This window comes from Scomber scombrus, chromosome 21 (genome assembly GCF_963691925.1).
Source record: "Scomber scombrus chromosome 21, fScoSco1.1, whole genome shotgun sequence".
Lineage (NCBI taxonomy): Eukaryota > Metazoa > Chordata > Actinopteri > Scombriformes > Scombridae > Scomber > Scomber scombrus.
This window is the reverse complement of record NC_084990.1, coordinates 23277262-23303470: the sequence shown is the minus strand read 5'-3', so window position 1 is coordinate 23303470 and position 26209 is coordinate 23277262. Positions and strand designations below refer to the sequence as shown.

General features: G+C 37.9%; 2 protein-coding genes across 3 annotated transcripts; one reads left to right on the top strand and one right to left on the bottom strand.

Moving 5' to 3' along the window:
• The first annotated feature begins 727 nt into the window (after positions 1-727).
• On the top strand, positions 728-8249 carry snf8 (SNF8 subunit of ESCRT-II). The gene is made up of 9 exons (XM_062442610.1): positions 728-941; positions 1035-1099; positions 2342-2392; positions 2553-2691; positions 2792-2896; positions 3896-3968; positions 4480-4621; positions 5287-5361; positions 6840-8249. The coding sequence occupies exons 2-9, from the start codon at positions 1046-1048 to the stop codon at positions 6975-6977; spliced, it is 777 nt and encodes a 258-aa protein (XP_062298594.1). The 5' UTR covers positions 728-941; positions 1035-1045; the 3' UTR covers positions 6978-8249.
• A 783-nt stretch (positions 8250-9032) lies between these two features.
• calcoco2 (calcium binding and coiled-coil domain 2) lies at positions 9033-21613 on the bottom strand. 2 transcript variants are annotated; one of them, XM_062442591.1, is made up of 15 exons: positions 21535-21613; positions 19196-19406; positions 19016-19109; positions 15853-16013; positions 15497-15613; positions 15273-15398; positions 15076-15189; positions 14167-14276; positions 14000-14069; positions 13095-13277; positions 12826-13002; positions 12173-12289; positions 11197-11368; positions 9578-9600; positions 9033-9236 (listed from the first exon to the last, which is right to left on the bottom strand). In XM_062442591.1, the coding sequence occupies exons 2-15, from the start codon at positions 19391-19393 to the stop codon at positions 9072-9074; spliced, it is 1827 nt and encodes a 608-aa protein (XP_062298575.1). In that variant the 5' UTR covers positions 19394-19406; positions 21535-21613; the 3' UTR covers positions 9033-9071. The 2 variants fall into 2 exon arrangements, with proteins under 2 accessions (XP_062298575.1, XP_062298576.1); XM_062442592.1 differs by having other exon boundaries at positions 9033-9233.
• Between the last annotated feature and the right edge of the window lie 4596 nt (positions 21614-26209).

Genomic DNA, 26209 nt, shown 5'->3' with positions numbered 1-26209 from the left:
CATACTACATCGCTCATAATACTGCAGTACTTTTACTGCAATACTTTAACTACATGACTCATAATACTGCAGTACTTTTACTGTAATACTGCATACTACATCACTCATAATACTTATGTACTTTTACTGCAATACTCTAACTACATGACTCATAATACTGCACTGCTTTTACTGTAATACTGCATAATACATCACTCATAATACTGCAGTACTTTTACTGTAATACTGCATACTACATCACTCATAATACTGCAGTACTTTTACTGTAATTTTGCATACTACATCACTCATAACTTATCACTACTTTCATTTAATTGGGTTATAATTTGTACTTTTATAAACCAGTCAAACCAGACCGGGTCTGAAATGGTCATTTGAAATGGTTTTAAATCTGTATATACTGACTAAATTTTGCTACATAAACCATTTTGTGATAATCCATCAACATATTTTCCTCTGATCTTAAATTTAGTCAAAATAATTTATAATATCTGCTTTTTTAACTCAAAAAGGAGGTATAATTAGATTTAAATGAGGGCGTATTATTGACCATCATTTACAAAAATAAGTGTAAATGTTAATAGTAAGCAATAAAAGAAAAACTGTAGCTGGGTTTATATGTTAATAAAGTCCAGAGGTGTAAATAAAGCCCTGTTGTTATATTGTGTCATATCCTCCAGGACAGCAGAGGGCAGAGTCACTGCAGCTACGTCATATCCGGAAACACTTCCTGTTTCAACTGCTCATCAAAATGGAAACAGTTGCTTCAAAATAGCTTTAAAACCTCACATTTATCAAGTTATATATCCTTTAAATCTTATATTTGACTATTTAAGGACTTTACAGTAATATTGAGCTGCTACTGAGAGAGCTGTAATCCCCGAAGAAACGACTTTATCTGCTGAAAGAAGGAAATATCTCCGCTGTTTGTTTATTTTAATGTTAGTAATCTCACTTTTTAATGTTAAATTAATCTAAAATAAGACTTTATTCTGAGGTTTTATACAGTTATTGTTTTTATTGTGTTGGAGCAGACAGCAGCAACATGCATCGCAGAGGAGTCGGTGCAGGAGCTATTGCTAAAAAGAAGCTAGCAGAGGTTAGAAATGTTTGTTTTTACACTTATTTACATCATTTAAGGTGATTTAGAGTAATGATGAGTAATGCAGGACGATTTATACTGTTGGCACTTTAGACATTTATTAGAATATGAAGCCAAAACATCACATTTAATCAACTGTGGAAGACCATTTATACAATGTGATGGAAAAACGTATACAAGTCATTATAATGAAAGGTTGCTCAAAATACTGAGAAGCTATGTTAAAATAATGACTTAGCAACTCAAAATATTGATATACTATCAAAATAATGACTTAGTAACTATCTCTAAATAATAACAGTCTCTCTAAATAATAACTCAGTATCTCTAAATAATAATAAACTATTTCAAAATTATGAATGATCTTATGACTTATTAGTTTCTCAGTATTTAGAGATACTTAGTCATTATTTTGTTAAAGTTTCTCATTATATTGTCTTAGAGGATGTTTATTTTTTTCATCACATTGGTTGAAATGGGCTTCAGTACTCACCTAATATCATTCTGTGTTTTTAATCATATCAGAATAGATAACTCACATATTAGGATCGGGCATAACATGCTGGTATAATATGCAGTTCAGGCAGAAACTTGGGACACTCACTGGGAGACTGAGAGGTCTAAATCACCTTAATTCATACAATAAGAGATGTTCTAGTCACTTAAGGCCAACGTGCATGCCCACATTTAGTTATTTGAGTATTTAAAATGATGCAACAGATAGTACAGTATGCTATAACCCATGCATAACCATTGATACTGCAAATTGGATGTACTTAAATGCACATTTCACCAATTTAACAGCATATATGACTCTCTTATATTAGTGAAACCAGCTGGGTCACGTTTTAAACCACATTGTTGTAAAGCAGGACAATGAAAAATGGACTGAAATAAAAGTATGAAACATGTTTTATGGCACATTTTGATGCACAAATAAATGATAACAATTGCTTCATTTATGATTAACATGAACTGTTACTGACCTTTGACTGCATTTTAACAACCAGTATTAGAAGACAGTCCTGCCCCAATATATATGAGGAGTCGTTTCAGTAGTGATTTTATTTACATGACACCGCAGGTTTAAATTTCCCAGCACTTCTTATCATTTAGTATAAAAAGAGGTGCAGATGCACCTGAGCTTCAGTGTCCCACATTATACTAATTCACAATAAATGAAAGAGAAATGAGAAGTGTTTTTATTGTCTTACATGTGATATTTGCTTTTCCTTTTAGGCCAAATATAAAGAAAGAGGGAATGTTCTTGCAGAGGATCAAATAGTTCAGGTAATGTGTGTGTTTTGGTGTTTTATTGACCAAACAAAATGATGTAATAAACAAGACGTTTTTCACTACTTTCTGACAGAATTTCAGTAAATCCGCTCAAGCAGCTGAGAAAAAAACCTCTTCATCCACTAAACTTATTATATTTCTGCTTTTCTGACAGATGTCCAAACAGCTGGAGACCTTTAAGTCTCACCTGGAGGAGTTCGCCAGCAAACACAAACAGGAAATACGCAAGAATTCACAGTTCAGGGTCCAGTTCCAGGAGATGTGCGCCACCATCGGAGTCGACCCCCTCGCCTGTGAGAACGATTTGGGATTATAGACTATAGTATATATACGTGGTGGTTATCTCATCTGTTTTGAAGCTGATAATAACTTTTGAACTTGTTTTATTTACAGCTGGTAAAGGTTTCTGGTCTGAGATGCTAGGAGTCGGTGACTTCTACTATGAGCTCGGTGTGCAGATTATTGAAGTGTGCCTCGCTCTCAAACACAGAAATGGAGGTTTGTAAAATATGAAACCAGAGTGACACTGAGTTCTTGTGTTTTGGAAATATATTCTGCATGTGAACACAGAACTATGCAATCAGTGAAGTCATGAAAACGAGCATGATTAAGATACTTTAATGACCCATAATGTCCCATAATCAGATCTGGCAAGGGATATCATACACATTTCACTCTCTCCTCTTGTTTCCTGTCGACCTCTCTGCCATCAAAAGCCCCAAAAAACATACTATAATGAGCAGTAGAGGTGTGAATCTCCACTTGCCTCAAGATTCAATTAGTTACGACTCACCTGTCAATGATTCGGCTGCTCTATGTTTCCCAGTTTGTTGCATCCTTAATTTTAGTTTTCTATATTATTGCACATTGCTACTTTTTCCATCAATGAATACAAGCAGTCAGATTAACCTGAACTCCTTTTTATTGATAAAATGCTTTAAAAAAATCAGACTACAAAGAGTCTATATTATATTTCAGTAACAGTATCTTTGTGAACCACCTCAGCACATTAACATGACAAAAACACACACATGTAACGGCTACTCCACCAGCTTTATGCATTGACTCCATTAATGACTGCAGAGAAAGTTCATAATATACTTAAGGTTCATCTCACAAAGGTTATTGCATTATAAAAGTTTATTTTTTGTATGATTATTCTGCTGTTTAGCTCTATTCTGTACTTTTACTGTACTTATTTGTATTGGATTTTAAATGCACTTCTGGGGTTGTTAGAAAAGTAATTTAGTTGGGCTATACAATGACAATAAAGTGTTTGCTTGCTAGTAATTATTTAGTCTTTAAATCACAGTTGCTGCACCGCCTTAACAATTGAGTCTCACCTTTATTGTTCCATCAACATCATTTTATTAACTAACGTTTAGTGAATCAATTCATAAGTTGTTTATCTCTGCATCTTAAAACTGAGTCGTTTCCTCTCCTGCAGTGAGCAGTGTGACCGACTGTTAAATATTGATTGATATTTTCTTTTTCCAGGTCTCATTACTTTGGATGAACTCCATCAGAGAGTCCTGAAAGGAAGAGGGAAATACGCTCAGGATGTGAGTCAGTAAGTATCTCTGATTTAATGATCATGTTTTAGAGAAACAGCTAAACTTAGATCTATTGTGGAGATGCTAATACACAACTCTTTCATCACATTTGGACTATTATAACTCTCTTTTCATCCCTCTCAACTTATCTTCACACTGCTGCTGCTAGGTTCTAAACTGATTGTCACATATTACACTTATTTTATCCTCACTGCACTGACTTCCTGTTAATATTACAGTTCATTTTAATATCTTTGTGCTCACTTTATAGAGCCTTAAATGCCTCCACAGTATATTACAGACCTCTTGCAACCTCACCAATAAGCTTTGAGATCTTTGGAAACTGTGGACTCATTTAAAAAGCTCCTGAAATAAACCATCAGACATTTAGGTAGCATGTTGTATTTCATGTTTTAACTTATCATTCATGTCTGTTCTGCCACTATATTTGATCTGGTGACTTTGTCTGTATTGTGTGAACTCTGCTTGCTTGCTAGAGAAAGAAATTACAGTATCTATGTTTCTCAGAGACGACTTGATGAGAGCCATAAAGAAACTGAAGGTGATGGGCAGCGGTTTCGGGATGATTCCCGTCGGCGGTTCTTACCTGGTGCAGTCGGTCCCAGCTGAGCTCAACATGGATCACACTGTCGTCCTGCAGCTGGCTGAGGTGAGAGGCAGCGAAAGGGTTAATCCATTAGAGCAAGGGGTCACGTTAAGAGTGATGTGGAGTTTTTTCACACTGATTTTCTGCAGATTTTCCACCAACAAAGCTGCTACTTGTAAAGATCCGGTGAAATGAAAACTACTTTTTCACACTTTTAATCTTGTGTCACTGTGTTAATTGCTTATTTATCTCTTATTATAAGCCAAACATAAAATAAAATACATTACATTATTACTTCTTTTCCTGTAAAACAGTCACAAATGTTTGCTCATAACGTGCTCAGAGGCATTTATAAAAGTTCACCCAATAAAATGTGACTTTGTGCGAGTAGCTGAACTCACTGGACTTATAAAACCACACTTCACTATTTGTGAGTCATAGTAGCTCACAGAGCAATGTGAACAAAGACAGGAAGATACTGTTTTTTTAAATGATACCCAGTCCTAACTCTGAGGTCTTGTTATAAATGTTGGTTATGTGGATCTCATCAATATAATCAACTTAATAAAACCCACGAAATATCATAAATAAGTGTGAATTTTAAGTAACAGAGGAGATTCCTCTCATGTCAAAGTCTGTATAAATATGAAGAAGCCTGTCTTATCCTTGACTTTATTTGGTGCATAATAATAATGTGTGTGTGTGTGTGTGTGTGTGTGTGTTTGTAGAATAAGGGCTACGTCACCGTCAGTGAGATCAAGGAGAGTCTTAAATGGGAGAAGGAGCGAGCGTCTCACGTCCTGGTAAGTTCATTCACAGTAAAACATTTTGACTTGTCACAGAAGGACAAAGCTCACATATAAATAACTCAATTAATGACGGCTGAGTTTCGGTTAGTAGATTTTGGCTGCATGGTCTCTTTGTTCTGCGTGCTGACTCACTGTCACGCTGTCATGACTCACCGGACTGCAAAGAGCTGAGCTTTGTTATTGTGTGTTTTGTAACAGCTGTTTTTTTTATAACCATGACGGGTCAAAATGTCTGCAGTGGAGAGAGAGGAGAGAAGTGGAGGAGGAAATACTCAGATTAGTACAGTGATGTAAAAATACTACATTACAAGCAAAAGTACTGCAGTATTATGAGTGATGTAGTATGCAGTATTACAGTAAAAGTACTGCAGTATTATGAGTGATGTAGTATGCAGTATTACAGTAAAAGTAGTGGTTTGGTCCTCTGACTGATATATTATTATTATGACATCATTACATTATTAATAGTGAAGCATCAGTGTTAGAGCAGCATGTTACTGTTGTAGCTGCTGGAGGTGGAGCTAGTTTACACTACTTTATATACAGTTAGCTAGTTTAGTCCAGTGGTTCCCAACCTAGGGGTGGGGCCCCTCCAAAGGGTCAGCAGATAAATGTGAGGGGTGGTGAGATGATTAAAGGGAGAGGAAAGAAGAAAAAACTAAGTTCTGATACACAAATGTGTTTTCAGTTGTTGGACTTTTGCTCTAATCTTTGATTTTGGCTGAAATATTGGATCATTTGAACATTTATTGAAATGAAACTATGTGAGAAGTTTAGAGGGAAAAATCACTATTTGGTGGAGCTGTTAACAACTCATAGACATCTGAAATGTGAGCCGACTACACACTGCTTTTTGAAACCACTGGTTTCATTTCTAAGAACAGCACTTGAGTAGATGTACTACTTCCCACCACTGTCTAGAACTAATGCAGAGTCTTTTGTTTACTGATTGAAACTAAAATCTACTACAGAACTATGCCTACAATTGTGAAGTACTTGTACTTTATATTCCCACGTTACCACTATACAATGTTAAATTTCAAAGGGATATATTGTACCTTTCACTTGACTACAGCTGTAGTTCACCACTCCTTTACTGTCACATCTCTACAAAGAGAAAAATCCCCCAAAACATATAAAACAACACATATAAATCCCTGGTTTCATCTTTAACAATGTGTTATATTTTAAAAGCTTGTTATATTATCCATTGTGTCAAATATTCATCTGAAAAAATAACTAAAGCTGTTAAATAAATGTAGTGGAGTAGAAAGTACAATATTTCCCTCTGAAATGTAGAAAGTAGCATCACATGGAAATACTACAGTAAAGTACAAGTACCTCAAACTGGACTAATTACAGTACTTGAGTAAATGGACTTTTAGGTACTTTCCACGTCTGCATGACACTTCAAATCTTTCTGCTCTCTTTAAAGTGCATGACCTTTGACCTGGATTCTCATATTTCTCCAGGATCACTTGCTGAAGGAGGGTTTGGCTTGGTTGGACTCTCAGGCTGCAGGCGAGGCTCAGTACTGGCTGCCAGCGCTGTTCTCTGAGCTCACCTCCCGTGATGTCACACCGGAGGAAGCCAATCAGATGACGCCTTAAAAAAAAAAAGCTTTAAAGAGACATGTAAACAAAACAAAAAAACAAAATGTGCCCGGTGCAGCTTGTGCCCTGGAGGAAGGGAACAGGGAGAGGAGAGGATCATGTGATGCAGTTGGCTGGTTCTGCTGGGACTGGAAGGTAGCGGCAAGTTTCCCCTCTCTGAGATCATTTTCTTGGACATGTGGAGGGAAAGTTTCCTCATCATTGGGGGGGGATGGGGGGAGGGGGGGGCTCTCCAAAGTTACACACATGCCACGAATGCACTTATTGTATTACAGAGTCACTGCGGCTCATGAAACTTGGTGTATAAGGTGTTTTTTTGGGGGGTCTTATGGTGTTTACTGATAATTCTCACTGTACAGATGATGTCATTATTCAAATGTTTACGTATAAAACTTTTAACAAAAAAAAGAGTCTAAATCAGCTTTATTTGACCTCATTTTTTTATTGTTATTATTATTAATATTACAACAGTTGGAGCAAAAATAAATTGAACTTTTACATAGAAATCCACTTGTTATATCGCTAAACCTCATATCAACAACTCATCCCGTCACATATACATTGTTGTTTTCTTTAAAAATCAACAACAAAAAAAACCTGGTCAAAAGTAAAATTAAACATTTTAAAATCAGTTTTTATCTGATTTAAATAATAAACAGAAAAGGTGCAAAGCTATGCAGGTATATGAGTCAGTGTAATTAGTCGAGCCGTGCTGCACTTTAAAGGACCGTTCCGCTATTTCTGCTTCTTTACAGAGATCATTTACATCTTTTACTGCTGGTTTTGTTTTCCAAAGCACACTCAAGTTTTTCTACTCTTCAGATAAATATCGGGGTCAAACAGTGAGTATCATGCCTGTTGTGAATTAGCTTTTAGCTTTTTGATACTTAATGAAATGTGTCCATAACTTTCAGTATCAAACTCTTTTCTGAAAGCTAGCTTTGATTGTCTGTTAGTTTATTTTTTGAGCTGATATTCCTGATTTAAATCTCATTTTTGGCCAATTCTTGATCAAAGTTCATCCACTTGTGTTTAGACAACATTTAATATTTAAGAAACTTTTATCTCTTTTATTTAGTGTGTAAAAAAAGGGATTTGTGTTTCTTAAAGTAAGGCATAGGGGGAAAAACATCCTATTATTTTGGAATCTGAACCAAAAATCACAAAATAATACACATGTAGGGGCGTCAGGATATATACTGGTATTGACGATATCAATCAATCTTTATTTGTATAGCGCCAAATCACAACAAAGTCATCATAAGATCACGATAATAATACAATAATACACATATAATAATATCATGTAAATAACCGTGTTCCTCTTAAATAATTTCTGTTTCTTTCTGTCTCACACACTCTCTCTCTCAGACACACACACACACACACACACACACACACACACACACAGTTCACCTGCTTTCATTTTCACTATCCATGAACTGCAGGTTAATTATTCACCTTTGTACAGTCCTGGTTACAGACTCTCTCTCTGACTCTCTACACTCGTACTTTGAGTCTGATTCATCCAACAGAACAGAGACAAAACATGATAATAATTAAAGATGAATTTGACTGATTGCATCATTATTTTACATCAATATCTCGATAATGATTCATTATCATGAACTCATTTGACCTCCATTAATTATGACATAAAAATCTGATATCATGACATCCTTTATACCCAAAAAATATATATAAAAAAACAGATTTAATCAGCCAAGTTGTGCAGAGCTTTCAACACAGTTTGCACTTTGAGATGGATTTACTGTGCAATGACGATAAGATAACGTTTGACTGAAAGACTGAAAAAAGAGAAACGAGGACATGAAGTTCACCGTGATAGATTGCACAACTCGAGCATGAGCAGCAGCAGCGTGATGGACACAATCAGCAGCTAAACCCTAAAAACTTGAGTGTAATTCATGGAAAACAGACAGTATTAATCCTTAAGTCCTTTTTTTTATTTTTTAAATATCACCACCTAACATATAAGACTTCTTCTCTTTCTCTACCCTGTGAATCAGCTAATGATCTAATCCTGTGTGGGGGGTTTTTTTTGGGGGGAGGGGGTTTTTATTGGCTCGCTCACAGCTCATGACTGTAGACGTGATCTTCGAACACGGACTGCTCCATGTTGTCACAGATCATGGTGCAGAAGGGACACACTCGGTGACTCTGCTCGTGCTGCTCCAGCTCGTGCTGCGTGATGCCGGGGAATCTCTCCTGGCAGTGGCGGCACACCAACGCCTGCTGCAAACAGAAAGGAGAGAAGAGAGAGGAGATGAGAGTGCGTATTAAAGAGGTGGTAATATAAGAAGGGGGGGACAGGATTATGATGAAAGTATGCGATATAAATAAACTCTGAAAAGTGCTGCATCACACTCAGGCTCTGAGAGAATATCAAACACGTGAAGAAGGGGGTTTTCTTTTTCATTAAGGGTACATCTCACATCTAAAGGAGTTTAAATACTCGCTCATTGAGGCTGCCTGGTGTCAAAGAAAATGTGTAAATAGATACAGAGCAAACACTAGATTGATAAAATACAATTTAATTTAAAAAACAACAACAATAAGACTTTTTTTTAACATACCTCTTCCTCTGGTTCTTCACCCCCTGCAAAAAAAAGAGACACAAAACAATTAAAATAATCATAATTTACTCATTTTGTGCAACCAGTATTTGCTGTTTGATGGCATCACAGGTGACATTTTTAATTTATTCATTAAATTGAACATCAATTACATCATCATGTGATTGTGCGTATATTACCTAAATCATGATGCATTTTAATATCTTACATATTGTTCATATTCTGACCTGGCTTAAGTATAATTAGTGTAATGAATGTATTTTGCATTCATGTTTTCTTTTGGTCTGTACACTCATTCATTCATTTATGGCTAAAAACACATGCACATGCACACTATATTATGATGATATTCATGATATTGATTAGTGAAGACAGTGGAGTTACCCATGAGACCTGCTAATTGATCATATTTGAGAGGAAGATTGTAATTCCTGGTTATTTTTTTAAACATGCTCAGCTGTGTTGGAGGTCGATATGACTTTAACCCTCCTAACCAATCAATATGAAGTCATATGATAATATTTGACAAACTTGCTGATAGAGATAAGTTTAAAAAAGCTTGTATATGGACTCTGATTGGAGATGACTTTTTATAAGACGTCCATTTCAAAGTTCAACATTTAACTCACAACATTTGAGAAATAATGAGGCAGATTTGTCTGATTTTACTGAATCTTAGAAGTTAAATAGTAGACAGATAAATGTTCTTATTCACATATTTAAAAACCAGTGTGTCTATAAAGCTGTTCTGCTAATTGATTTATCTGCACTGCCTTCAAACAACCAACCAGAGACAGTAACCCTCCTGTTGTCTTCTAGTCAAGGAAGGAAGGGAGGGAGGAAGAAGGAAAGAAAGGAGGAAGGAAGGGAAGAAGAAGGAAAGAAAGAAGGGAGGAAGGAAAGGAAGGAGGGAGGGAGGAAGGAAGAAGGAGGGAGGAAGGAAAGGAGGGAGGAAGAAGGAGGGAAGGAAGGAAGGAAGGAAAGGAGGGAGGAAGGAAGGGAGGAAAGGAAAGAAGGAATGGAGGAAGGAAAGGAAGGAAGCAATGACAAAGGAAGGACGAAGGAAGGAAGGAAGGAAAGAAGGAAGGACGGAATGACAGAGGAAAGAAGGAAGGAAGGAAGGAAGGAAGGAAGGCAGGAAGGCAGGAGGGAGGGAGGAAAGGATGAAGGAGGAAGGGAGGAAGGAACGAAGGAAAGAAGAACACAGGAAAGAAGATAGGGGGGAGGAAAGAAAGAGAGAAGGAGGGAAGGAAAGGAAGGAAGGAGAGGAAAGAAGGAACAGTCAAAACAGACGGGGTCAATTTGACCCGGGAGGACGACACGAAGGAGATCTTCCCGCTTTGCCAAGTCACAACAAACATCAAAATAAATGTCTAAACTTGATTGATATGTGTTACTCCGGCTAACTAGAGCATGAAGTTCTTGTTTCCTTGTTAGTTTTTATTTGTGTTGGCACATATCTCTTTAAGACAATCTCAAAACTGGAAAAACCGGTTGAGAAAGAAACACGTATCAGCATCTTTAAGGTATGTTGAAAATGTTTCTTTTGGATTCTGCTCTTTTAAAAAAAGCCTATAATGATTCCCACCTTTTTGCATGAGTGCAGTAAAAGTACTCACCGATGGTCTCATACAGGTTCTCAGACTGCTCGGATGCGTCTTGGGTGGATGAAGAAGCTGGCTGAACGTCATCCGGCTGCACGTACGTTGGCTGATCTTCTGAGGAAGAGCCGGGAGCCGCTTGGTAGTCGGCATAAACTCTACGAAGCTCGTCGATGTCGCCTTTTAGAGTCTGAAAAGATTATAAATACAATATATTAATAAGGCTGAAGAAATGAGAGAGATCATTTGAGACTAAGAAAGTGTTTAACCCTCCTGTTGTCCTCGAGTCAAGGAAGGAAGGGAGGAAGAAGGAAGGATGGAAGGGAGGAAGAAGGAAAGAAAGGAGGAAGGAAGGGAGGAAAGGAAAGAAGAAAGGGAGAAAGGAAAAGAGGAAGGGAGGAAAGGAAAGAAGGAAGGAAGGAAGGACGGAGGAAAGAAGGAAGGGAGGAAGGTAGGGGGGAGGAAAGAAAGAGAGAAGGAGGGAGGGAGGAAGGAAAGGAAGGAAGGAAGGAAGGAAGGGAGAAAGGAAGGAAGGAAGGAAGGAAGGAAGGAAGGAAGGAAGGAAGGAAGGAAGGAAGGAAGGAAGGAGGGAAGGAAAGAAGGAGGGAAGAAAGGGGGATGGAGGTAGGAAAGAAGGAAGGGAGGAAAGAGAGAAGGATGGAGGGAGGAAGGACAGACGGAAGGAAGGGAGGAAGGAAGGAAAGAAGGACAGAGGAAAGAAGGAAGGGAGGAAGGTAGGGGGGAGGAAAGAAAGAGAGAAGGAGGGAGGGAGGGAGGGAGGGAGGAAAGGAAGGAAGGAAGGAAGGAAGGAAAGAAGGAGGGAAGGAAAGAAGGAGGGAAGAAAAGGGGATGGAGGTAGGAAAGAAGGAAGGGAGGAAAGAGAGAAGGAGGGAGGGAGGAAGGACAGACGGAAGGAAGGAAGGGAGGAAAGAAGGAACAGTCAAAACAGACAGGGTCAATTTGACCCGGGAGGACGACAGGAAGTTAAGTGTACCTCGTTTTCTTTGACGAGGTCCTCGACCTCCTTTCTGACCAGCAGTATGTTGTGTTCCTTCTCCTCGATGATGCCTTCTTTATCTGCCAGCATCTCATGAGCCTCCAGGAGTCGCATCTATAAATGAATTAATACATAAATATGAAGGGAAACACACACCTTAAATCCTTAAAAAGTCTGAAAAATGTCTTAATACATCTGGATTTGTAGGAGTTAAGGTATTAACCCTTTACATACTGTCCAAATTCTGACTCATAATTAGTCTTTACACCAATTCACATTCATAAATCAGCCATTAATAAATGTTTGGTTAATCTTGTAATCATTATGTTATGGTCCAAGAGAATATTTTATAGAATATGATGAATATAATAACATGTTTGAATGGTGACACGGGTCAAATTTGTATATTTACATATATAAAAATGTGTATTAGCTGCACAAAAATGTAAAAAATAGAGGAATTTTATTACCATTTTTGTAAAATGTGGGTCACATTAGTAAAAGTCCACCTTAAATAAATGTGTATATGGTGTTTTTACAGCTCTTACATGTAAACAATAGGTCAAATGTGACTCTGAATAGTATGTAAGGGTTAAAAATGTGACTTCTGTTCCCCAGAAACAATCTATAAAGCTAGATTCAAAGCTCACCTCTTGCTTGCTGCTTCTCCGCTGCATCCCGTCCAACGTTGCAGCGACACTGTCCAGCTGCTCCCTGACCTGCTGCAGCTCGCCCTCCAGAAAATCGGCTCGTCTCTTGGAGTTTTTGGACTCGTCTTTCTCCGCCGACAGCTTGGTCTGAACCTCCTGAAGCTGCTTGCGTAGAGCCTGAAGGAAGGAGGACGGAGAGAAGCTGGTTTATTAGGAGCAAAGAGAAAGGTTTAGTTCATTAAAATGAGAATATCAGCTCTGCTCCAAACCTTTAGATCCTCATCTGGGGAGCTCTGCTGCTGCTGCTGCTGCTGCGTCTCCTGCTGGGAAAGCCTCAGATTCAACTGCTTGTTCTCCTTCTTCACTTCGTCCATGTTGTGCGTGACGCTCTGCAGCTGGTGGAGCTCCGCGGCGAGTCTCTCCTTCTCTTTCTCGCTGCTCTGCAGGTCGACCTGGTGAAAAGGTAACAAGGGACTTAAATCCTGGATGTGTCTCATTTTTGACATGTGTGACTCCTCAGATCATGAATGTGCAACGGTCTTCTGATTATGATGCAATGCTTAGGTTTAGCTCTTTAACCCTCCTGTTGTCCTCGAGTCAAGGAAGGAAGGAAGGAAGGAAGGAAGGAAGGAAGGAAGGAAGGAAGGAAGGAAGGAAGGAAGGAAGGAATAATGGAAGGAAGGAAAGATGGAAGGATGGAAAGAAGGAAGGAAGGAAAGAAGGAAGGAAGGAAGGAAGGAGGGAAGGAAGGAAGGAATAATGGAAGGAAGGAAAGAAGGAAGGAAGGAAGGAAGGAAAGAAGGAAGGAAGGAAGGAAGGAAGGAAGGAAGGAAGGAAGGAAGGAAGGAAGAAAAGGACGGAGGAAGGAAGGAAGGGAGGAAAGGAAAGAAGGAAGGGAGGAAGGGTGGACGGAAGGAAGGAAGAAGGAAGAAAAGGAGGATGGAAGGAAGGGAGGAAGGATAGAAGGAAGGGTGGAAGGAAAGGAAGGATGGAAGGAAAGGAAGGATGGAAGGAAGGGAGGAAGGAAAGGACAGAAGGAAGGAAGGAAAGAAGGAAGGAAGGAAGGGAGGAAAGAAGGAACAGTCAAAACAGACGGGGTCAATTTGACCCGGGAGGACGATATTATGAAAGCTGCTGTATAAAGACAGTTTGATTGATTTTAAGGTGGATTTACCTGAAGGAGCTGAACGCTGTCTTTCATCTTGAACAATTCTCTTTCTGCTTCTCTGAGTTTGGAGCTAAGCCTTAAAAAAAACACACACATAAGACGAGCATTAAAACATCAGAAAACAACACGATAAACCACATCAAGTCTTATATTAATCATTTTTTAAAACTCACTTTGCGATCTCGTCACTTTGAGCCTCGTTCTTCCCCCGCAGCTCCTCGCGCTCCTCCTTCATCTGATTGATCTTCATCACGGCTCGATCGTATTTCTCCTGAGCGTGTGTCTTTAAAAATAAAGAAATAAAGAAATAAATAAGTATGCAATAATACAGAAGCTTTATTTAACCCTTGTGTTGTCCTCGAGTCAAGGAAGGAAGGGAGGAAGGAAGGATGGAAGGGAGGGAGGGAAGAAGAAGGAAGGAAAGGAGGGAGGAATGGAGGAAGAAGGAAGGAAAGGAAGGAGGGAGGAAGGAAGGAGGCAAAGGAGGAAGGAAGGGAGGAAAAAGGAAGGAAGGGAGGAAGGAGGAAGGAGGAAGAAGGAAGGAAAGGAGGGAGGGAGGAAGGAAGGAAGGAAGGAAGGAAAGGAGGGAGGGAGGAAGGAAGGAAAGGAGGAAGGAAGGGAGGAAAAAGGAAGGAAGGGAGGAAGGAGGGAAGAAGGAAGGAAAGGAGGAAGGAAGGAAGGGAGGAAGGAAGGAAGGATGGAAGGGAGGAAGAAGGAAGGAAAGGAGGAAGGAAGGAAGGAAAGGAGGGAGGGAGGAAGGAAGGATGGAAGGAAGGAAGAAGGAAGGAAGGACAGGAGGGAGGAAGGGAGAAAGGAAAAGAGGAAGGGAGGAAGGAAGGAAAGAAGGACAGAGGAAAGAAGTAAGGGAGGAAGGAAAGGAAGGAAGGAAGTAAGGGGGATGGAGGGAGGACAGAAGGAAGGGAGGAAAGAGAGAAGAAGGAAAGAAAGAGAGAAGGAGGGAGGGAGGAAGGACAGACGGAAGGAAGGAAGGGAGGAAAGAAGGAACAGTCAAAACAGACGGGGTCAATTTGACCCGGGAGGACGACAGGAAGGTTAACAGCACAATAAAAATAATCCTTTACCTCATTTTGCCGTGCAGCTCCATCTAAACGTACGCTTTGACTCAGTTTCTGTATCTCTGCAGCGTTTTGTTGCTGTATCTCCATCTGCTTTGATTTTTGGAGCATCATTTCCTCCTAAATGCATAAAAAAATATAACGTTCACACACTAATATTGAAGTGCGGATGATAAAACAGCTCGTAATGACTCTGCACGAACCTTTAAACGGTCGATTTCTTGCTCTTTTTCCTGCACGCTGCTTCTCAACTTCTCATTCTGCTCTTTAGTCTGATCCAGCTCGTCCACCAGATCACACTTTTCTTTCTCTTTCTGTCCGTTCTGCTCCTGTGTTAAGAATCAATCACAACTCGTATCAAAGTTCAATCCCCCTTATTGATCTGGTTTTAAATGTGTTTTTTATAAAAGATAAAAGATAAGCAGACCTCGAAGCTCGACTTGACTTCTTGCAGAGCTTTCTTTAGGGAGTCCTTCTCCTCTCTGATCTGATCCATCTCCTTCATCAGTTCTGCTTTCTCTCGGACGCCCTGATCCACTTGTTCCTGAGTTCAAAAATCCGCATTAAGTCAACACATGGCTTTATTTGCTCTTCAGAGACTCATCTAGTTTGTTTTTCTTTTTTTTTAACTGAGCACACGGCTGTTTATTTTACACAGAGCTTTAAAAAAATGCAAAAAAGTTGAATATTCATATAAGATTAAGCTCTAAATCTCTCTCTCTCTCTCTCTCTCTCTCTCTCTCTCTCTCTCTCTCTCTCTCTCTCTCTCTCTCTCTCTTTTACCTGTGTTGTGATCACCAGCAGGTCGTCGTCCATGTTGCTCTCCAGGTTTTGCTCCACGGGGCTTTTGAAAGAGAAAGGAGTGCTGGCTCCTCGCACCTGACCGCCACTGTCCACGTAGCAGAACTGGTAAAACTCGATCTCGTCCTTCGGCAGGTAATAGTCTGATAGAAGAAGAAGATAGAGAGAGATCTTATCATCTTAGTACTATCTGTTCATTATCGACTGATCTGTCCAAAAATATTCAGTTCACAGTGATGGAAAACAGAGGAAAAGAGTCGAATATATACAATGTTGGGGAGTTACTATAGTTACTGAGGAAAAAATGTGTCATTAAATTACAGTTAAGAGTTGATGATTATAAAGGAGGTTACATCTGAAGTCAGACCTTTAAGACTTTGCTCAGGAGGGTTTTTCCTCATTTTTTTAATATTTAACATGTTACTGAATACATATATTGCTGTTTTTAATTCTTTGAAATCAATATTTATTTTTTTATTTAGTAAATAAATCATGATGTGGGCTTATTGGGAGAACACATGAGCTTAAATGGAGTCACAGTACCAATTAAACCCACTTTATTCATCAAATATCTTTATTTTATATTCTAAAATCTACATGAACTAATGAATACATTTTCAAATGAGAGATAAATGTTGCTTTATAAGAAATGATCTCCCTTATAAATCATGTCAGTATCCATGAAACACAGCTGGACTTAGATTCTGGTACTTAATGGGAACATTTACCCTAACAGCTGATCTTAGATGTTAGGAAGGAAGGGAGGGAGGTAGGAAGGGAGGGAGGAAGGATGGTAGGAAGGACAGATGGAAGGAAGAAAAGAAAGAAGGGAAGAAGGAAGGAAGGAAGGAAAGAAGGAAAGAAGGAAGGAAGGGAGGAAGGATGGTAGGGAGGACAGATGGAAGGAAGAAAAGAAAGAAGGGAAGAAGGAAGGAAGGAAGGAAAGAAGGAAAGAAGGAATGAAGGAATGAAGAAAGGAAAGAATGGAGGATGGAATGAAGGAAGGAAAGAAGGAAGGAAGGAAGGAAGGAAGGAAGGAAGGAAGGAAGGAAGGAAGGAAGGAAGGAAGGAAGGAAGGAAGGAAAGAAGGAAGGAAAGAATGGAGGATGGAAGGAAGGAAGGAAAGAAGGAAGGAAGGAAGGAAGGAAGGAAGGAAGGAAGGAAGGAAGGAAGGAAGGAAGGAAGGAAGGAAGGGAGGAAGGAAGGAAGGAAGGAAGGAAGGACAGATGGAGGGAACATTTACCCTAACAGATGAAAACATTGGTTAGAACATTAGAAAAGTCATCAAATGTAATAAGTTACATTACTTTGATGAAGTCATTGAAATAGTTACATTACTGATTACATTTTAAACAGAGTAACTAGTAATCTATTACATTTCCATAGCAACCTTCACGACCCGGAATATATACAGAAAAGTCCAAAAAGTAAACATTTCTTTCCTTCCTCATTAAAGGAAAAGTTAACAATGTGTGTGTGTGTGTGTGTGTGTGTGTGTGTGTGTGTGTGTGTGTGTGTGTGTGGTTTAAGCTGTGACGCAATACGACACACGCCAGACAAACGGAGGAAGGCAGCGTTTCAGAGTGGACTGATTGATATCAGCTGAGAGGTGGTGTTCCTCTCAGGGAGGCGCGTTTGATTTCTCCCTCTCTGCGTGGGAAGTGGTGGTGGGGGGTCGGGGGGGGGGGGGTGACTCCTATAGGTGGGGACTTTAGACAGTAATCACCCTTCCTGTTCATACCGGCCATTAAAAGAGCTCGTCATTATGTGCTGAGAGATGCAAGAAAGTATTTAAAAGTTTATCTGAAGCTTTTATTGCCTCTTTTTTGTTGTGATTCTTCCACTGCAGCTCAACAGAGAAACACAAAGATAGACATTTATACTTAAAAGACTGAAACCTCTGAAAGATATCCACTTTATTTGAAGCTCCAGATAAACCTTTAAATGCATCTTGGCTATAAAGAACAATGCCTTTTCTTCTAATAATCAGCATGAACAGGAGGAAGGATTACAGCAAGAAAAAAACAGACTTGGAAAAACTGTGAACTCGCCCTTTAACCCTCCTGTTGTCCTCGAGTCAAGGAAGGAAGGAAAGATGGAAGGAAGGAAAGAAGGAAGGAAGGAAGGAAGGCAGGAAGGAAGGAAGGAAAGATGGAAGGATGGAAGGAAGGACGGAGGGAAGGAAGGAAGGAAGGAAGGAAGGAAGGAAGGAAGGAAGGGAGGAAAGGAAAGAAGGAAGGGAGGAAGGAAGGGAGGAAGGATGGGAGGAAGGATGGGAGGAAGGAAAGATCCCTCAGATTTATCTTGTGACCCTTTAAAGGAACCTAACCCTTAGATTGGGAACCACTGATCTAAACCTTACTATGTGTAAAGTACAGTAGTTAAAAGGAGCTCCACCTCCAGCTTATGCATTAATGAATCACTATTAATTACTAATAGAATAATATATGAATCACAGAAGAGTCTTTTAAGGATGTGAGCTTCTTCTTCTTCTTCTTTCTTCCAACGCTGCTGAGGTTGGTTTTTTTAATACAGTATCATTTAGAAACTGTCTGTTAAAAGTACCTAACGTCACCTGAAAAAAGGGAAAAGCAAAACTCTGACTCTGTCTCATTTGCATAAAGGATCAGATACGACGGGGCTGAATGTGTGTTATATGTCAACACGGCAGAGACACAGAGTCACATTCAGAGTCACGTTCACAGTCACACGCTGCTCATAAACAACAGATTTAAGATGTTTAAACTGTTTATACATAAAACACTCAGACAGGAAGTGGTTGAAAGTACATTTACTCAATTTTAAGGTACTTAAACTTGAGTATTTGACCATTTTAAACATTGGTTAGAAAATTAGAAAAGTCATCAAAATGTAATAAGTTACATTACTTTTGATGAAGTCATTGAAATAGTTACATTACTTATTACATTTTAAATAGAGTAACTAGTAATCTGTAACCATAGTAACCTTCCCAACCATGCATATAAATACTTTTACTTAATATATCAGTCACAGCCTAATAGTACTTTTACTTATAATGCAGTATTTATATTGCTGTATTGATACTTTAACAGCAGTGTACTAACTTTACAAGCGTGCCTAAACATTACAACTCAGCAGCTGTGACAGTGAAACAGTTTCTTACCCTTAAAATCTGCCTGTCTGACTGCCTGCTGCCCCACAGTGTCCAGCTCCACCCACACAAAGGTATGATAATCCTTTGTTGTGCTCCACCCAACCTGCATGGAGGACAAGATCATAACAACTCAGTCAGATACTCCTAAAAAACACCACACATACACATATATTAAAGTAAAGTACTTACCTTAAAAATGCCCACCCAGTCCCTGGAGTTGGGCTGGAAGGCCTCAGTGATGGTGTAGCTGCAGGTGATGGGGGTGGCGGGCGGGTACGAGTGCGGGATGTCAGTGAACACCACCTGGGAGAAAGTGCGTGCCAAGGAGTTCGCCGCCGCTGCCAACGCTGCTGCTTCTGCTGCTGATGTGTCAGTAAGGCTTGCCATGCTGAGATACAGTCTGAAATATGAGACACAAAGCTTATCTGGATGTTTTTTGGTGCTTATTTAAATGATGCACAGCGAGATTTGTGATAAATATCGGCTCAATAATAAGAATTTACCCAATAAAACATGTCAGAAATATATCAAACTGGATAAAAACTAGAATAAAAAGAGTATTTCTTATCTATTTTTGCACTATAAATATACAATAATGTTCTGGATTGATGAACCCGACCCCTAAAAAAAAAACTTACTATAAATATATAAAGTATTATGCATTAATTATTCATTATTGCCAACAAAAAATGTGAATTATTTTCACTTTTGAGTTTTTTTTACATTGTTATATTGGTATTTTTAAGGATGTGAGCTTCCTCTTCCAACACTGGTCATCCTTATTTAATAATAAATAACAAGATTAGTGATAAATACTGGATCAATAACAAAAATGTACCCAATAAAGCATGTTAAAAAGATTCAAAGTGGATATATAAACTAGAAAAATGTGTATTTCTTATCTATTTTTTCACTTTTTTATCACTTTGAAGTAACAGTAACAAATATGAGTAGAAAAAATGACAATAATAACAATAAAAACTGAGAAAATAGGGAAGAAAGACAAGCACAAGAGTTATTAAATGGGGAATCACCTATTATAATACCGGGACTCACATAGCGCTGTATTAGTAGTATTACATGATAGGAATGATAAAGTGATAGTAACAACCAGGCCAAGTATTACACACAGCTGCTACTCACATGTCTGATATTAAAGGCATGAAGGGTTTCAGGTTACATGTACTAATAACACTTTATAAGACAAACACCAGCTTCATCATTCATGTGTTATAATACCAGAGATATAGAAATAGATATGTTTTATGTTGATTTAATGTTATTTTTTAGTAGAGATCAGGTTGAAATAACTCTAACTCTAACTTTCCTGCACTTTATTAATGAATTTAAACAATATAGCACAATTTTAACTAATATTAAACTATAAAAGCCATTAAAAGCTTTAAGTAAACATAATATGCTGCATATAACACCAACTTTATATCACTGTAAACTATGAAATATAATCCCTTTTTTGTTTTCTTTGCAGGAAAATTGCAACTTTCCTTCACTTAATTAATTAGTTTGAACAACATATCACCATATTGACTAATATAAAGAATAAAAAAAGCCATTTAGAGCTTTAAACTAATATAATATGCTGCATATATGCTGTAAAATAGGAGATATAACCCATTTTCTTGTTTGTTTATCTGCTTGTTTGTTTTCTTTGCAGGAAAATTGAAGCTTTACTGCACTTTATAAATGAGTTTAAACAACATAGCACCATCTTAACTAAAATAAAAACTAAAAAAAAGCCATTAAGAGCTTTAAACTAATATAATATGCTGCATATATGCTGTAAAATATGAGATATAATCCATTTTATTGTTTGTTTATCTTCTTGTTTGTTTTCGTTGCAGGAAAATTGAAGCTTTCCTGCACTTCATTAATGAGTTTATACAATAAAGAACCATTTAAATTAATATTAGGAATACAAAAAGGGCATTAATACCTTTAAACAGATATAATATGCTGCATATAACACCAACTCTAGCACTGTAAACCACTGTTTAGTTTGTTTATCTGCGAGATGTGACTAAAAAAACCACCAGCAGTCTGCCTGTAAACATGTAAAGATGATTAGACATTTCATGATGTGACTGAGGACAGCAGGTGCTAAAAGCTGGCCTGATGATGATGATGATGATGATGATGATGTTTGTCCTCCTCCTTCCTGCTGTTGTTTTTCTGTTTTTGCGCACTTACAATGTTGTTTTTAATTCCGTCCTTATCATCAATAATCAACCCAATAAGACTTTACTTCATCTTAAAAAAAACACTGACACTCACTCTTTAAAACAAATCCCTTCACCTGGACATCAAAATTAATCTGTTATAAAAACTTTTCTTTCTTTTCTGTTTAAATGCTGTTTTATAATAAAGAAACCGAAAGTGTGCTGAGCTATAAGACCGCACCCGTGAGCTTTTATATAACATAATCTCACACATAATAATTATTCTATTATAACATGTCATAAAGAGACTAAAAGTATAAAAACATGCTCTTATTATAAGATAAAACTTACAGATTTGCTGTCACTTGTCTCAGCAGTAGACACGTCCGTCAGCTGCCAGCAGAACCAAACACTGCGCTGCCTTCAGGTGATGCTCGGACATCTGAGCTGCGGAGCTTTAAATACGACATAGGACATGCTGAGAGGGCGCTATTTCCAACCAAGGTGCACGTTCAGCTTACAAAGCAAAATAGTAATCTGTTACAGTTACTGAGAAGAAAATAAAAAGGAAGTAGTTAAATTACAGTTACTGATGAAAATGTTGATGAATTACAAAGGAGGTTACATAATGGTAAATTTATAAATTACACTGCAGTGTTAAAAAATTAGCACTCATGGGCTTAAATGGTGTCACAGTACCAATTAAACCCACTTTATTGATCAAATATCTTTATTTTATATTCCAAAATCTACATGAACTAATAAATATATTTTCAAATGAGAGATAAATGTTGCTTTATAAGAAATGATCTCCCTTATAAATCATGTCAGTATCCATGAAAAACAGCTGGACTTAGATTTTTTATTTTCTTTTATTTTTTACCTCTAATCAAAAAGTAATCAAATGTAATAAGTTACATTACTTTGATTAAGTCATTGAAATAGTTATACTACTTATTAAATTTGAAATAGTGCAACTAGTAATCTGTAACCTTCCCAACCCTGGTTATAGGACATCACATATGTAGCATATAAATAGTAGTCTACTTTCTGGCTAAATTTCTCAAATTTAACTTAAAATCAACTTTTCTGTTTTCGTAAAGGAACATTACATTGAAATGATTTTCTAGGACCAAAAAGGCTTTCAAATAAACTTAACAACTCCCCCAACTGATATCTTATTTTATTTTATACATTGTTTAAAATTGTAATGAGCTATTTGTTTTATTTTCTTTCATTGCAGTTAATGTAATCTAACCTCTGCCCAATGCTCTGACCAATGGATGATTGTATATGCAAAGTGTTATAGTATATAGTACACATATGCTAATGCACATGCAGAACTAGATCACTGGATTGTATTTGTATAACAGAGTGATAATTAACATCCTGAATTTCCATGAGCTGAGAAGAACTACAGGCAACATAGACAAATAGAGTAAATAAACATTTCAGAGTATGTTTGGTGCTGTTAAAAATGGTGGGAAAAGAGTTAAATAGTAGAACATTTACAGTTTGGGTGACTAGGATAAATGTAATAACTGAGCAGACTGTACATGTAAAAACAGCTGAATATGACCTCAGACAAACTGCGTTATCTGATCTCCAAATTTTCCCCTGCACGCAAATCTGACACTGCTGCGTCGTTTCCGATTTGTAACTGAAGGCATCAGAGCATGCGTTGTGTGCGTGCATGTCAAAGTGCATTATGGGAAGTGTAGTCTCATATTTTAGAACACGTGCTTCCCAGCTTCCTCATCACGTCATATCTGAAGATGTGAACACAAGAGGGAGCCAAAAGCCTTTAATGTCTGTAAATATGATCTTTAGCCTACTTCAGGCTGTTTAAAGATATAAACTTAAATATTAGTGAAGTTTTGTCATTGTACAGAACATACATAAATAAATAGAAATAGTTAAGAATAAATAAAATGCATCCATCCATCACTCATATACTCTCATCTTCACAGCAAACAGGCCATTCACTCATTCAATTAGCAATATTGATTTAAAGAAATAAACTAAAGTAACATGGAGAATTAAATGCTGAACTGCAGCTGGACATGTATTAATATACCTGATTACTGTAAAGCAGTGTTTAAGCATATAGGCCACTGTATGGCAGTATACAGAACCATACACATCTATCTATCTATCTATCTATCTATCTATCTATCTATCTATCTATCTATCTATCTATCTATCTATCTATCTATCTATCTATCTATCTATCTATCTATCTATCTATCTATCTATCTATCTATCTATCTACTAACTGTACAAGATAAACAAAACATTTTTATTTCCTTTCATTTTTTTTAAAGTGTAAAAGAACATCTCTATCTCTGAGATGAAATGTCTTACCAGTTTTTCTCATTATAAAATGTTATACATCTAGGATGGATTAGGGTAATATGGGACATTGACTAATGTGGGTCAACTAAGCTCCAGTGCATTTATCTATTTTTCTATTCAGTTATTTTAAAGCTAATTAGTATATGCGTACTGTGTAAATTATATTGTTTAAAATGACCATACAAACATACAAACTGCTAGTTTTTTTTAATCCAAAAACTATGACTACGCACATTTAAGAAAGTTTTGGCAGATAAGGCTGCTTTCAAGTATTTCTAAGTTTTAAAACTAGTGTCCCACATTACTAAATCTACAGTAGGGAATATTAATATAAGTGCCATGTTCCTTTTGAGTAAAATATCCAAAAATGTCTTTTGATTTAACAAACAAATATCTCAGGGATTTCATAATGATATTATAAGGTGTCGATATAATGCATTGGAAGTCACAAGAGTATTCAATATCGATCCTAAATCACCTGAACTGTAGGAGGTGCTACCTGTGGATGATCGTCTACATCAGGAGGGTCGATCTCATCTTCATCCAAGGGCCACATAACCCAAAAAAGAAAGAAAGGACAGGTGGAAGGAAGGAAGGAAGAGAAGATGGAAGGAAGGAAGGAAGGGAGGAAGGAAGGAAGGAAGGAAGGAAGGACGGACCCCTGCACTACATCTTTTCTCATCGGTGAGCCAGCAACCAATCAGAGTCGAGCGCTTTCACACCCCCTGTCTCCTGATTGGCTGAACGCTAAACGGCTCAGGTTCATTCATGTTTACGTTTGTCAGTTCCACTGAGAGTCAACCGGAGACTACCTCACACATACACACATACACACACACGCCAACGACAAGCAGCAGCAGCGACCACCGGACAAGAAGCTGCCGGTAACTCACCGGGAACAAGAGGACACAACTCCTATCTGACGGTAACTTCAGCTCTACGACGTTGAAAAGCGGGTTAAAAAGTGTCAGCTAACGGCGGTTATAGCTTATAGGGCGAAGTCGGCATTTGGTAACTATGGCAACAGCCCAGCTCATATTATATCACAGGTTATGCTGTTAACTTAGCTGCGATGTTTTTAGCTTCATGTGTTAAGTTTTATAAAAAATAAAACTCAAACGGCCATAAAACTAACAACAGAAACTATACAACTCATTAGAGAAATTTAATTATTGATAAAAGTAAAATTCAGAGACGTCTTTAGTGCAATTTTCGTGTAATTGGCTCTTAAACTAGCTTCCTTTATCCTAAGATTCACATTATACCAGGGGGGTCAAATATGTGGCCAGCGGGCCAGAACCGGCCCGCCGAGGAGTCCAATCCGGCCCACTTTGCTTCCTGTCTTCTTTTCTTTCCATCTTTCCATCCACCCTTTCTTCCTCCCATCTGTCCTTTCTTTCTTTCTTTCTTTCTTTCTTTCTTTCTTTCTTTCTTTATTTCTTTCTTTCTTCCATCTTTCCTTCCTCCCTTTCTTCCTTACATCTGTCCTTTCTTTCTTTCATTCCTTCCTGTCTTCTCTTCCTTCCACTTGTCTTTCAGTCATTCCTTCCTTCCATTTGTCCTTCCTTCCTTCCTTCCTTCCTTCCTTCCTTCCTTCCTTCCTCCCTTTCTTGCTTCCATCTTTCCTTCCTTCCTTCTCTTCCTTCCTTCCTTCCTTCCTTCCATCTGTCATTTGTTTCTTTCTTTCTTTGTTTCTTTCTTTCCTTCCTTCCTTCCTTCCTTCCATCTGTCTTTCCTTCCTTCCTTCCTTCCTTCCTTCCTTCCTTCCTTCCTTCCTTCCTTCATTCCTTCCTTCCTTCCTTCCTTCCTTCCTTCCTTCCTTCCTTCCTTCCATCTTTTTAATAATCCGGCCCACATCAGATCATTTTGTTCTGTATGTGGCCGTTGAATGAAGATGAGTTTGACCCTCCTAAAAATATGAATTTTCCATATTCCATATGAATAGGAACTGATTAAATGTTTTCATTATCGATTAATCTGCTGATTATTTTCTCAATAAAATCGATGCATCATTTGGCCTATAAAATGTCAGAAAATAGAAAATAGTGGAAAATGTCCCACATGCTTCACATTTTGTTAAACTATTCCCTCCGACAGCAAACATTCACTGTGCTTGAGTTGCCTTTAATTCTTTATTTCAAGCCTTTTAGTCACACTCATAAGTCTGTTACACTTATATAACCTTAATGTGGCCATGTAAGTGTAGTATTTTAACTTTCAGGCTTATTATTCCAGACTCTGCAGCAGGATGTAGGTTGTAAGGTGTAAGTTATCTGTTGAGTTAACGTCAGTACATTTACTGTGATGTGTGTATATATTTTGCAGGGAAGAAGTGAAGTCGGCTTGAGGGGAAATCAGACGGGCAGATTTCTGAAGCTCCAACTTGCAGCTCGGCACCAAGTTAAACTGAGTATGAACTAAGTTTTTCTTATTTTATAGGAATTTACGCTTCCTTTTTCTCAAGTGTTGTGTTTTTAGTCAGCAAAGTTCCTCATTATAATGTATTTATCTGCTTTTTTTCACAATCAAGACACTAAATTATACAGCCACAGTTTTAATAACACCAGACTTTGATTTTAATGTTAAACTTGTTAAAAAATGCCCATTTCTTACCTGATCTTGCAGAACCTTACTGAAAGAAGCTGTACTTATTCACAACAAGTCTTCCAAA